At 46.0% G+C, this 13,754-nt stretch overlaps 1 protein-coding gene across 2 annotated transcripts in view; it reads right to left on the bottom strand.

Moving 5' to 3' along the window:
- Positions 1–13,754, bottom strand: part of PAN3 (poly(A) specific ribonuclease subunit PAN3) — a 2,094,753-nt gene that overhangs the window by 86,356 nt on the left and 1,994,643 nt on the right. For both annotated transcript variants that reach the window (XM_069640299.1, XM_069640298.1), the window contains one exon: positions 1,375–1,513. In XM_069640299.1, the coding sequence (XP_069496400.1) occupies positions 1,375–1,513 (139 nt within the window). The remainder of the gene's footprint in view (positions 1–1,374; positions 1,514–13,754) is intronic.

The following is a 13,754-nucleotide window of genomic DNA, read 5'->3' on the forward strand; positions in this document are numbered from 1 at the left end:
AAGTTGCATCTCCCAGTAGGCAAATATTTTGTTTAAAAAAAATCTTCATGGCATTCATGGACTTGACATGTCTTACACATAGTTGATAGATCTTGGCTGTAGTGCATCTTGAGCAATATCCAGCTACCACCCCCCTCTTTTGATCCATCAAAAAGACAGTCCGATATCGAGTTGTCACACCTTTCTACTTCTCCCCAAGTCGATCACCGCAGCACGCACGTACGTACGTACGTACGTACGAGCATAGTGAGAGCTCAGCTTGAGGAAAAGGTTAGAAAGGAAAGAGGACAAACAACTGATGCGAAATTCCAATTTGTTAACTTACCAGTTAACTCTACCTGTTCTGTATCTCGAAATATACTTAGAAGAAATTGCAGACTAGATTTAGAGTCAACTTTTTATTGATTGGTGGCACTTCAGCTATACGGTCCATCTTTTGTACACGATTGGAAAAGACCGCAAATCATTTTTAAATATTTTGTTATAATTGTATTATGTGTACTATCCTATTGCTTTTAAAGCAAAGGGGTTTTATGCAATGTAGGGAGCCATTAATTTACAACTTATCCCAGACTGTGCCATTGGCATGGGCTTTGTGGTGTATTTCACGGAAGCCCAGTGAGTTCGAGAGGAAGCGAACTGCGACTGGTCTGACTTTTGTTCCTACTTTTATTGTGATCGTTTTAACACCTTTCTATAGGTGTTATACATGAATACATTATTATAACCGGATCTACGTTAAAAGATTTCCGAAAAGCTCGAGTTTCGAAATTGCAAAGCCAACTTGGTTGAATTTCGAAACTCAAGCTTTTTGCAATCTCTTCATGTGTCCCCTGCATTCCATTCAATGTATACGGGGAACACCCCCACAACCCATAATGCCTGACTAGGGGAGCAGGGGACACCCCCGCCCACTTAGTTCCGTATTATCGTCTTTGCATTTTTGTACTATGCCGAATGCGCAGAAAACGCACATTAGGCATTTCTTTCTGTTGCTCTGGGGCAATACCATTATAACTTACTACATGATTATCTGTTGTGTTTGTTTCGTGTGTCTTATATTCTGCTCCTTTACAATATTGTATACAATTATTTTATGTATCTGCATGTTTTGCATATCAAAATAAACTTTGATGCGTTTTTCGTCAACTACAAGTTTCATTATGCAACAGTTCGCTCACCTATGATGTTTCATGGAATCAATCTTCTTAAAGTCAGGTTATTACATTGCATTGAGCAACAGAGTCAACAATACTGCATAATACAAGGCCATGCCTTACTTTGTCTTGCATTTTTTTTACAGTCCCCTGATGCTGAATAGGGATTGGGCATGTAATCAAATATACTGAAAGAAATTAAATAAATACAAGTTACCTTGTTAAGACAAGAGACAATGTGACTGAGGTCAATCCATGGAGTCCCCGCTTCTGTTACTTGATGGAAAAGATGGTCCCTAAACAGTTTAAGTAAATATCTGTCTCCAGTTTCTGACCAACTCGGGTCCTTCTGAAATCTAGTAAGCAGGGGGAAAAAGATTTTGATAAAATAACTGTCAACACAACTGAAAATGTACTGTTTCAATGAACCCCTCAACCTACTATATTCAACTTCAACGTAAAGCATGGAAATGGAAGCAAATAAACACGGCACAGTGACATTTTGTAAAGCTTAGGTCACTTGTATACGCATATAAAACTATGCTTCTGCAAAGTACTACGAATCTCTAACACTTTCAGTGCCCTTATAAGAGAAATAAAAAAAAATATACCCTAATTGACGGTGGCGACTAGCATGTGCTGTGAGCCTCCCTCAAGCTACTGCCTTGAGAGACCACAAGAGGAATAGTGTTCACAATAGGAGCAACATTGCTACATGTCCCTGGACAGCTGGCTAAGGAAGCCATGCTCAGTCTCCACCCACTCTCCAAACATGAAGGATGAAATCTTGAAGTATCTATGGAAGAAAACAGTCACAGGAAACGCAGCAGCGGTAAAGGTAAGAAAGAAAAGCGTATGACTGCCATAGAATAATGGACTGGTAGAAACAATGGTGGTCTGTAAGCGAGCAGTCACTCTAACATTTACAGATACAAGTGCAACCTAGACAAAAGTTCAAACACCAGAAACATGATGGACATGTCACTCAGAACTAAAACGCTGTGGTTGAGCAATGCTCAAGTGCAACTTTACAAAAAAGTCCAAAGCATTTAACTGTACTTGGCACAATCAGTCAGGAAGACGTTGCCACCTTGGCTGGGAAGGGTCTCCCTGCTTAGCTGAGAAGACATGAATGTGAAACCAGAATAAAGGGAGGTGGCTCAGAGACTGCAGGAAATAAAAAGGGCATTTGAGATACAGGGTTTGAGGGAACACGGTCGGTCTTGGCGCTGGATTGGTAGAGGGGAGACTCATTTGGCTTGTGTGAATGGCGCATTAGAATTATAAGATGTACCACTGATATCAGTTGTGCAGTGGTTTTTTATTTCATAAGTGTGGGGATGCTTGTTTTTCCATAAGCACAGCCAACACATGTTTCGATCTAAAAGGTCTTTATTAAGGCTGTGAGACAGTGCGAGGTTGTAATTCCAAATGAGTTTTGTGGTAAGAATTATGTGCGAGGGTGATGAAACGTGACGGGGTGTTTCAAGTATCCATTGACGTGATAATATTTACAGAGTATATGTACACAATTGTAAAGTGACCATATTAAAAATATTATAAATTACTCACCATAGTGACTAACGTACTCTTAGTCCTTAGTCCCCTTTCCTCCATACTGCCTGGGCGTCCGGGAGACAGAACCTTTTTCACCAGAAAAAAACCTTCCCCTTTAAATTTAGAGTCTTGTTGGCGTGCGGCCCTGGGAGCATGCGCTGGCCTGAATCCACCCTCCGGCGCCATACCTCAGTCCCCATAGACACGTCCACAATAGATTAACATTGCCTAATTACACCAGTGTTATTAGGGGGGAGGATGGTAGACATATGGAGGAAAGGGGACTTAGGATTAAGAGTGTGTTAGTCACTACAGTGAGTAGTATATAATTACTCTCATGTCCAGTCCCCTTTCCTCCATACTGCATGGCCGATTACAACTGAATGTGCCCCAGGGTGGAGAGGAGACTCTCCGTAAGCAAGAAGGTTCCCGACAATCACCTGTCCGAAAGCCGCATCAGATCTAGAGCCGGCATCCAAACAGTAATGCTTGCAGAAAGCCGAGGGAGTGGCCCAAGTGGTCGCCCTGCTTATGACTTGCCAAGGGACATGCGATGGCCGTTGCCTTGGCCCTGATTTCGTGGGCATGCATGTCAGCCGGGAGCGGCCTGTGTTGGCCCTCGTACGCTTCTTTGATGGCCAAGACCATCCAGCAGGATATGGAGGCCTTGGAGGCCTGATAGCCTGGTCTTGAGCCTCCATAAATTACGAACACAGCGTCCGATTTGCAGAAGCCTGTGGTCCTGTCGAAGTAGAATTTGAGGGCACCTCCGACATACAGGCAGTGCAGCACTCTCTATGCTTCCTCCTTAGGATCTGCAAAGAACGTAGGAAGGACTATTTCCTCGTTCAAGTGGAAAGCAGACGGCACCGTGGGCAGAAATGCTGGGTGTGTCTGCAGGACTAGTTTGTCCCTGTGAAAGGTAGTATATGGTTCCGAGGCGACCAGCGCCTGGATTTCACGGACTCTACGAGCCGAGGCCGACTAGCAAGGCTGTCTTGATGGTGACCAGCCTGATGTCCGCGTACGCCATTGCCTCAAACGGTTTGTGCGCGAGTGTGCCCAAGCCTATATTAAAGGTCCCACACAGGGTGCAGCCTCTTGATGGGCGGGTAAAGCCTTTGCGAGCCCTGTGAAATGTTTGACGATAGGATTGGAGGAGGAGAAGATTCCCTCCTCCGAGTTCCTGTAATCCCCGATGGCTCCGAGGTATGAACGGCAGGTGTCCACCTGCGCACCAGAGTGGGCGAGGTGCGCCGAGAAGGAGAGAACATTGTTGAAAGTACATGCCAGTGGGTCGATTTCCTTGGAGTCTGCCCAGTGGCAGAACCTGGTCAATTTAATTTTATACTGGGCCCTGGTAGCCTTGCTCCTTGTGCCTTGTATGATTTCCAGATTAGCCTGGGAGAGGATGAGGTGCTTCAGCCTTACCTGCTCAGGCACCACGCTGTGAGGGCTAGTTTCTGAGGAGCAGGGTGGATGACCCTGCCCCCCTGCTGCGCCAGAAGATGTGCTGGGCCCGTCGGGAGATGAATCGGAGGCATCTCCGAGAGGCTGAGCAGCTCTGAAAACCATTGCCTGGCCGGCCACTATGGAGCTATCAGAATGATGTTGAGCTGACGAGACTCCTTGATCTTGCAAATCACTCTGTGAATCAGTGGAGTGGGCTGGAAGGCGTAAGCCGTCATGCCATTCCACTGAAGCCAAAATGCATCGCCCAGGGAGCCCTGCCAGGAGGCGAACTGAGAGCACTTCTTCTTGTGCCAGGTGGCAAAAGGATCCACCTGGGGATGACCCCACTTATTGAAGATCTCCTGAATAACGAGGTCGGTTAGCTGCCACTTGTAATTTTCCACTCCCAACCTACTGAGCCTGTCCGCCTCCAGGTTGGCTTCCTCTGGGAGGTGGACTGCTGCAAGGTAGATGCCGTTTTCCAGGGCCCACAGCCACATGCCGATTGGCAGTCTGCACAGAGGAAGGGATCTGGTGCCTCCCTGCTTGTTGACGTAGTACATGCTGGTCCAGTTGTCTGTCTGGATGAGGACAACCTTGCCCCTGAGAAGTGGTAGGAATGCTCTGAGTGCTAGCCAGATGGCGTTCAGCTTAACCAACTGATGTGGTATTCCTGCTCTTGTCGAGACCAGGTGTCGTGGACTGAGAGTTAGTCCAGGGTGGCTCCCCAGCCCTCAAGCGAGGAGTCTGGTGATGGTGGCCTGCAGGGGAGGCGGCCAAAAGGGTTTGCCCGTCTGTAGGTTGCAGTCCCTGGACCACCAGGTTAGGTCCGGGTGGAGAGATGGAGGAATGTGATCATCTCGGATTGAGAGCCCCGCTCCTGGTTCCATGAAGCTGCGAAGTGCAGCTGGATCCTCCTCATCCTCGTGTGAGGGACGGCTAATAGGACCGCCGCCAAGAGACCCAGGAGATGCTGGTACCACCACGCCGAGGTCACATCTCTGCTGAGGAAGTGGGTGGTGGCCCTCTTGATGGGCTGAGATCTTGTCCTCCGATGGAAATACCTTATCGGAGCACGTGACCCAGATGAGGCCCAAGAATTGAGAGTCTGCGTGGGCGGCAGCTGCGACTTCCTGAGCTTGAGGGAGAAGCCCTGTGTTCATCAGGGCATGGGAAGAGTGGTGAACCACTTCCGGAGACGTGGCCCTGACGAGCCAGTCGTTGAGCTATGGGTAGATGTGGAGGCCCTGTGCTCTGAGGAGGGCAGCCACTGTGTTCATGAGCCTGGTAAAGACCCTGGGGGCTGAGTTGAGGACAAAAAGGGAGGACCTTGTGTTGAAAATGGTAGCCCATGATCCTGAACCGAAGGAAATAACGATGGGGCTGCCAAATCGGGACGTGTAGGTGCACGTCCTTCAGATCCAGGGAGCACATCCAGTCTCCCTTGCACAATGTCTCCGCTATAAAAGCTGGCGTAACCATCTTGAATTTTTGCAGGGGTAAGCAGAGGTGGAGGGTGGAAAGGTCCAGCACAACTCTCAAGCCCGCCTGGTTCTTTTTCCGAATGGAGAAAATCCTGGAGTAAAAGCCCAAGCCTCGCTGGGAGGCTGGGACTTTTTTTTATTTTTTTATTAATACGGTGTGTTTTAGTTTACAAAAAACTTGTCGCACTTATAAAAAATGATATATATATATATATAGAAGTCCTTGCAGCAGAATCATCATTGCTTGTTAACACCTGCACTTTCTGTGAGCTGCAAGCTAAGACTGCCCCCCCTGATGATGTGAAGAGCACAGAAACCGGTAGGAGGAAAACACCAGTGGCTTAGTAGGTTAACTGTGCAGGGAACTGGAGTGCATCCCTCTCCTCTTTTCCGTCATATTTCCTTGAATTCTGAAGGGTGGAATCTTCAAAATCTAAAAGGGGATGCACCGGGGTGACACATGCCCTGCTTTGGAGTGCCTCACTGTGGGCTACTCCCCCCCCCACCCCCCTTTCCCCACTGTGGGATTGGGTGTGAGCTTGTTCCTTGCAAACCTGATGACTACAGCTACCAGAAGTCCTTGCAGCAGAATCATCATTGATTGTTAACACCTGCACTTGCTTTGAGCTGCAAGCTAAGACTGCCTCCCTGATGATGTGAAGAGCACATAAACCGGTAGGAGAACACCAGTGGCTGAGTAGGTTAACTGTGCAGGGAACTGGAGTGCGCCCCTCTCCTCTTTTTTATTAAATATATATTTAAATTACATGGCCACAGGAGTGGCCATATAGTTATGGTTAAGTTGCTGTTTCCATAGGAAGAGCATTTTTTGGGTGGCTTATAACTTTGCTCCCCCTGGACGAATCCTCACCAAACTTTGCAAAAACAGAATATGGCCCACTCTGAATGTTTGGTGAGGTTTGGTCCAGGGGGGGAAAAGTTATAGGGGGGGTCCCAAAATTTATTTTTTTCCCATAGACATAATGGGAAAAAACTTTGCTCACGCCTACAGCCCAAACCGCTGGATGGATTTACACCAAATTTGCAGCCGGAGCGACAGCTTGGTCCCAAAAGCGTGCTTTTTTTATTTGGTGTAAATCCGTCCAGTAGTTTCTTTTTAAATGACCAAAATGTAAAGCAAAAGAATTAGTGATATTTATGTCCGCTCTACGGACTCACTTCCCTGTTCGGTCCGTGGACTGGCCTCTGATTGGCTGCGCTGTCCGCGGCCTGGCCTCCGATTGGCCAGAAAAATTCACTGACTTTTGCGTAGTCCGCGAACACCGGGACGCGTCCGCTTATTGGATGGTGAGAAAACGAGAAATGCGTCTGTTTTCTTGAAATGCCTGCCATCTTGGATTTGCAGACTTTTTTGGGGTCCGCGAACAGCGCGGTGAAAACCTTATTCTTTTTTTTAAAAGCAGCATTTCAATTGTCAAACTCGACAAACAATCTCTGGGGAGGTGGGGGGATGAGGATTCGATTGAATATGGCCATAAGAAGCCAAAAAACGGGTTGTTTCACCCCCCCCCCCCCCCCCCGAAGGTCCGCTAACACTCTGGATGTCCTGGGACAGGCCTGTGGTGTTCGTGGACACTTCAGATGTCCTAGGACATCTGTACCTATTTCTGCATTACAGGGTTGGGAAAAAGCAGTTTTTGGATGGCTTATAACTTTTGCGCCACTCAATGAAACTGCATGTAATTTTGCAATTTTATTCTAGAACTAATCCTGAATGGTTTTGCAAATTTTTTTGTTTTGGGATTCTGTCAAGAGGGGGCAAAATTAGAGGGGGGGGGGGAAGGTCCCAAAATATTGTAAAGGCATATAAATGTGGTGTCATTTGACGAATCTGCACAACATATGGCAAAACGATATTGGATCTATGTATAAATGGTTTTCTAAAGTTTGGTGGGATTTACTCAAGAGGCGACGAAATTAGAGGGGGGGGGGGGGGGACGGGTCTCAACATTTTTGATGGCTTATAACTTTGTTGCTATTTGACGAATGTGGACAAAAGTTTTGAGAAAGATTATAGACCAAACCTTCAATGTTTGTGTAAAGACTGAATGGATTTTGTCGAGTGTGGGCTAAGTTATTTGACTATTGTATGTACATATATTTTGACACTTTTTAAAAAATAAAACATGGGCGGATTTCAAGCAAACTCGTAAGGAGCATTGGCAAGGACATTAAAGCATGGTTTTGCAAATGTGCCCGTGTTTTAATAATGTAGGTACAAAAAATAGTCATATACCTTTGGTGACTGAGGTATAGCCTATGGCCGTGGGCAGTAGCCAGATTGTCCGTGCAATAACCTTATGCCATGACCCAGACAATCTGGCTACTGGCCATGACCGCTAGGGACGGAAAATGGTGTTAAAGTGGCTATGTCTACCTGGGACCGGCTATGTGGTAAAGATATTCGAAGGTAGGATAGGTTTGAAAGGGAAAAAAAGTGCTTGTGGTAATATGTTCATAGGGTTTTATGGGCTGCCATGGCAAGGGAAGAGGGGCTGTGTATGGAGCCCTGCCTTCCCTTTCCATGTTGGCTGTCTTGGAAAAGGATTTTCCTTCCTACAGCCGGACGACGCAGCCCGCTGTAGGAAGAATAATCCTTCCTTCTTACAGCGGGACGCTGCAGACGTCCCGCTATAGGAAGAAAAATCTATGTTTTAGCACCCTGGGTTCCCGCTTTGGGGACCAGGGGTGCGAAATGCCTTTATCCCCCATTTCAGGGGCTGCAATGGACGATGATGGTCCGTCGCCCTCCTTATTTATTTATAATGCACGCAGACATCGGACTGTGTGGTTACAGTATTTGTTGAGGAAGATGAGGTGGAGGAAGACAGCTTACTACTTGCTGAGAAAGGAATAACCTTTCTGAGAGCATTACGGTCATTGGATTTGGTTTGGCGGTGCATGGAGGTGGTCCCGTAGGAATACTGTCCAGGTAGTCTGCGACTGAGAACAAAATTGCACTCAGTGTATTTCACTTTGGTAGCTTTAGCCTTTGGTACACTCCCAACAGTAGCAAAGAACTGGTACACCCATGATTCGATCTTGGTGCTAGAAGTAGGCGCTTCCTCTACCTCATCTTCTTGGTCCTCTTCATTGTCTTTGAAAGTGCTGTGCTTTTTTTTGTTGTGAAGGTCCTCCAGCTGGTGGTGGTGGTGGCTTTTGGGGATGAGGGATGGCAATAAATGATGCCATTTTTAAGATAAATAGCAGTTTTGATAAAATTCTTCCAAGTATGTACTGTGTACTAGATTGGTAATGGATAATGAGTACGAAAAGGTGTCGGAGGTGTGCAAGGGAAATTTTGAAGTCGAAAGTTCCTAGATCAGTAGAAAATGCAGTTCCGAACTGTCCGCGAAGGACGGATCTTATTGTGAAGTGCAGACGGGTTCTCGGACGCGTCATAATGCCGCACGCCAGTGTATGGTCATGTGGCACTGTCCGGAAGGTCCGCAATGAAGTCAGATGAAAATGAAATAGTTGCAGAAAGTGTACAGAAGTGTTAACAATGATTCTAGAAGGTGGGAAATGGCAGAGTTTTAACGTGACACTTTGTAAATTGGACATAAATATTGTTATATTTGGTAAGTATGATATTAGTAAGTTGTAGGAAAACAGCATCCCAACCCATGAAATTCACTGAAAAAACGTTAGAAGGATGTTATGGTTAAATTGGACTAATAAAAACGTATGAAATTCAGTAAAAAAATGTTGTTAAAAGTTTGTTATGATTACAAGTAAAATCGAAAAATCCCTGATACGCCAGTGATGGTAAGCTAAGCAACCATATCTTGCGCCACCACCGTGCACTGCTAAGACTAACACCCAGGACATCAAAGATGACATCACAAATATCATTGATGACATCACTGATGACATCACATGTGCATTTACTTTTCATACAACGGGTTGTGAATGTAATGTTGGCAAAAAAGTATCAGGGATTATCGGGAGATGTGCAATAAATTACATACTTCATCACACAATGTAGCGTTCTAAAGAACATTAAATTGCAGTGTTCTTTCTAGTACAGGAACCTACTCATACAGAAATGTAGGTATTGGCTGCAGCATACAACACAGAGGTGCTATATTTGTAATTTTCCAAATAATACATAATAAAACGGTGAATGCTTCTGTATCAGACTTCATTTTCCGAACTGTGAAACATTAGCTAATAATGCATCACTTACTGCATATTTCTACTAATGCACACAAAACATAAATAGATTACAATGCATACTAATATGGGGCTTATATATGGAGAGTAAAGTAAGCAAACAAGAGGCAGTACCATTAGCAATTGTGTATAATCTACATGATTGTATTCACGCACAACATTGATTGCTGTGTTCAGGCCTGCTCCTATCCCTATATATGTACATCATAGGATGCGATTAAATTCTAAGGAAATTAGTGTAAGAATATGTGAGAATAGCAATATCTATAAATGTAATACCTTTAGAAAGTTAACTTTCTGACTGTCAGCAAATAAACCCAAATGGCCTAGATATGGCAGTGAACAAAAAAGAAGGGGCTAGACATGTGATGTCATCAGTGATGTCATCAATGATATTTGTGATGCCATCTTTGATGTCCTGGGTGTTATTCTTAGCCGTGCACGTGGTGGCGCGAGTTATGGTTGCTTAGCTTACCATAACTAGCACATTTCAGGGGTTTTTCGATTTTGCTTGTAACCATAACGTCCTTTTAACGTTTAATTGAATTTCCTAGGTTTTTATTAGTCCAACTGAACCATTACATCCCTTTAACAACTTTTTTTCAGTGAATATATATATATATATATCTAGGATACATTACTCACCGTAATCGTATTTCTGATGCTTGTATCTGCTTAGATTCACATGCTGTGCATAGGCCGACATCTAGTGGAAGCTGCAGAGTATTACAGTTTGTTTTTCGAAACTCGAAAATGGGCGTCGACACAGGGCGTGCCAGTAATACTATCCCTAGTGTGACGTCCACTGCACCCAAGATCCCTCACGCGTCTAGGATCCTCAGATTGCATTTATTCTGACATGAGGTAGCATGAGGAGTAGAGCGAGTACAGATTATCCAAGCAGATAGATAGAAAGGTAAGACTACAAGCAACCATGCGCCTTCTCTCAGAGGGGAGGAAGGGTGGGTTGCATGTGAATCTAAGCAGACACAAGCATCAGAAATACGATTACGGTGAGTAATGTATCCCTTCTGAGGCTTGTGGAATCTGCTTAGATCACATGCTGTGCATAGATTAGCGAGCAGTACCTGAAGAAGGAGGTGGGATGTGAGAAGGGTCATGAGCAAATAAGTGTCTTAGAACCGCTTGTCCCACTTGTGTATCTGCCTTGGGATGGGTGTCAATGCAGTAATGCTGAGTAAAAGTGTGAATAGAGCTCCAAGTAGCTGCTTTGCAAATGGTGTCAAGGGGTACACTTGCAATGAAAGCCAGAGTGGCCCCAATGCCTCTAGTAGAGTGGGCTCTTGGCATGAAAGGCAGAGTTCTTTCAGAGAGTGAGTAACACAGCTGGATACAGTTAATAATCCACTTCGAGATGGCACCTTTAGAGACGCGATCCCCCTCTCTGACTGTAGCTATGGAGACAAACAGTTGATCTGTTTTTCTTAGCGGTCTGGTTTTATTTACATAGTAGAGGACCGCCCTACGCACATCTAGGGTGTGTAGTTTCACCTCAGCCGAGCTTTGAGGGTCTGGGAAGAAAACCGGAAGCTCGATGGACTGGTTTACATGGAATTTTGATATAAACTTAGGTGAGAACCTAGGGTGTGTGCGTAAAACCAGTTTGTCTTTATGGACAGTAAAGAAGGGATCCTCCACTGACAGAGCCTGAATTTCACTGACCCTTCTTATAGAAGTAATAGCTACTAAGAAGGCCGTTTTATAAGTCAGGTGTTTGAGACTGCTTTTATGCATGGGCTCGAAAGGGGGTCCCATGAGCTTGGCTAGCACCACATTAAGGTCCCACCCTGGTGGTGGGTTTGAAATAGGAGGGTGAAGTCTCTTTACTCCTTCCATGAAGGCTTTAACTACTGGTACTTTCCACCATGAGACCTTGCTATGGGAAGTGGTGTTTGCCGACAGGCCTGCCAGGTGTACTTTCAGTGAGTTAAAAACCAATCCTGCATCTAGCAGGTGGAGCATGTATGTAACAATAGTGGAAGGAGTGCAATCAACACGGTTGATTTGTCTACTCTGGCACCAGATAACGAACCTCTTCCGTTTGTCAAAGTAACAGTGCCTTGTGTTTGGTTTCCTAGATTCCTTTAGGATGTCCATACACCTCTGTGGCAAATTGAGATGTCCAAACTCTATGACCTCAGGAGCCATGCTGCTAGGTTCATTGAGTTGGGTTGCTGGTGCACTGTTTGACCTTGGTGCTGGGACAGTAGGTTGTACCAGGCTGGAGGTTTGATGGGCTCGCACACCGCCATCCTGCGTAGGTGTCGGGACCACGGTTGTCTTGCCCACATGGGAGCAACTAGGACGAGCGTCATCGACTCTTTGTTCATCTTGTTCACCACTTTCCTGATGAGGAGTTGGTGGAAAAGCGTACGCAAACATCCCTGACCAATTCATCCACAGGATGTTCCCCTGGGAGTCTGGTTGGGGGAACCTGGATGCAAATCCTGGGTATTGTCTGTTTTCGCTTGTGGCGAATAAGTCTATAGTGGGGAAACCCCACTGAGAGAAGATATCTTCTACGACCTCTCTGTGTAGAACCCATTTGTGTTCCTCTTGGAGGGAGTCTCTGCTCAGAGCATCCGCTAGGGAATTGAGCTCCCCTGGAACATGTTGTGATGACAGGAAGATGTTCCGTTTGAGTGCCCATATCCAGATTTTCTGGGCAAGCTTGGACAGATTTGGCGAACGAGTCCCTCCTTGCTTGTTCAGGTAGAACATGGCTGTTGTGCTGTCCGTCCGGATTTGCACCGACAGGTTTAGTAGGTGGGGCTTGAAGCGCTCTGAATACTGCCAGAAGCTCTAGCAGGTTGATGTGGTTCTTGGCCACTGAGGGAGACCAGAGACCCTGAGCTGTGTGGTGAAGATGGTGAGCTCCCCACCCAGTCAGACATGCATCGGTAGTGACTACTGCCTGTACTTCGGGATCGTAAAAGGGTTTTCCCTGTGCGAGATTCTCTCTTGTCCACCAGTGAAGGCTTTGTACTAGTGTTGGCGAAACGAACACTAGATCGTCCCGCTGACCACTTGCCCGAGACCACTGTTTCGCCAACCATTCCTGCATGGGACGCATGCGCAGGCGCGCGTGGGGGACCAGGTAAATACATGACGCCATCATGCCCAGTAAACGCATTGCTTTGCGTACCGTTATTTGGTGACCGGACTGATAATGCGGAATTTGCAGTAGTATATTCCGAATTCTTTCCTCTGAAGGAAAGGTCAACCCCTCTTGAGTATCTAGGATTGCTCCTAGGAACTGTTTGGAGGTGCTTGGCACCAGGCTTGACTTTTTCTCGTTGATTGAGAAGCCTAACTCATGGAGGAGGTCAATAGTCCTTTGAATGTTAGTCCTGCAAATTACTGGGGTTTCCCCCGTTATGAGCCAGTCGTCCAGATAAGGGTACACCGGGATTGCCTCCCTGCATAGGTGTGCAGCCGCCACCGCCAGTACCTTGGTGAATACCCTTGGTGCTGAAGCTATCCCGAAGGGCAGTACCTTGAATTGGTAGTGTCGACTGTCCACCTTGAAGCACAAGTACCTTCTGTGCGCTGGGAACATGGAAATATGAAAATAAGCATCTTTCATATCCAAGGTTGCCATGTAATCCCCTTTTTTAGGAGGGGGATTACCTCTTGTAGCGTAGTCATACGAAACTTTTGGGGCTTGACATACTTGTTGGCAGGCCGTAAGTCCAATACTGGGCGCATTGTCAAATCTTTCTTTGGCACAAGGAAGTAAGTTGAATAAATACCCTTGTTTACCTGGTGTCCCGGGACAAGTTCTATCGCGTCCTTTTCTAGCAGAATGGCGATCTCCTCGAGGAGAATCTTCTGATGTTCTAAGGAGTGTACTCTTTGTCGAGGAGGATGGTTCCGGGGACGCTGC

Source organism: Ambystoma mexicanum, chromosome 7q (genome assembly GCF_040938575.1).
Source record: "Ambystoma mexicanum isolate Mex_15411 chromosome 7q, UKY_AmexF1_1, whole genome shotgun sequence".
NCBI lineage: Eukaryota > Metazoa > Chordata > Amphibia > Caudata > Ambystomatidae > Ambystoma > Ambystoma mexicanum.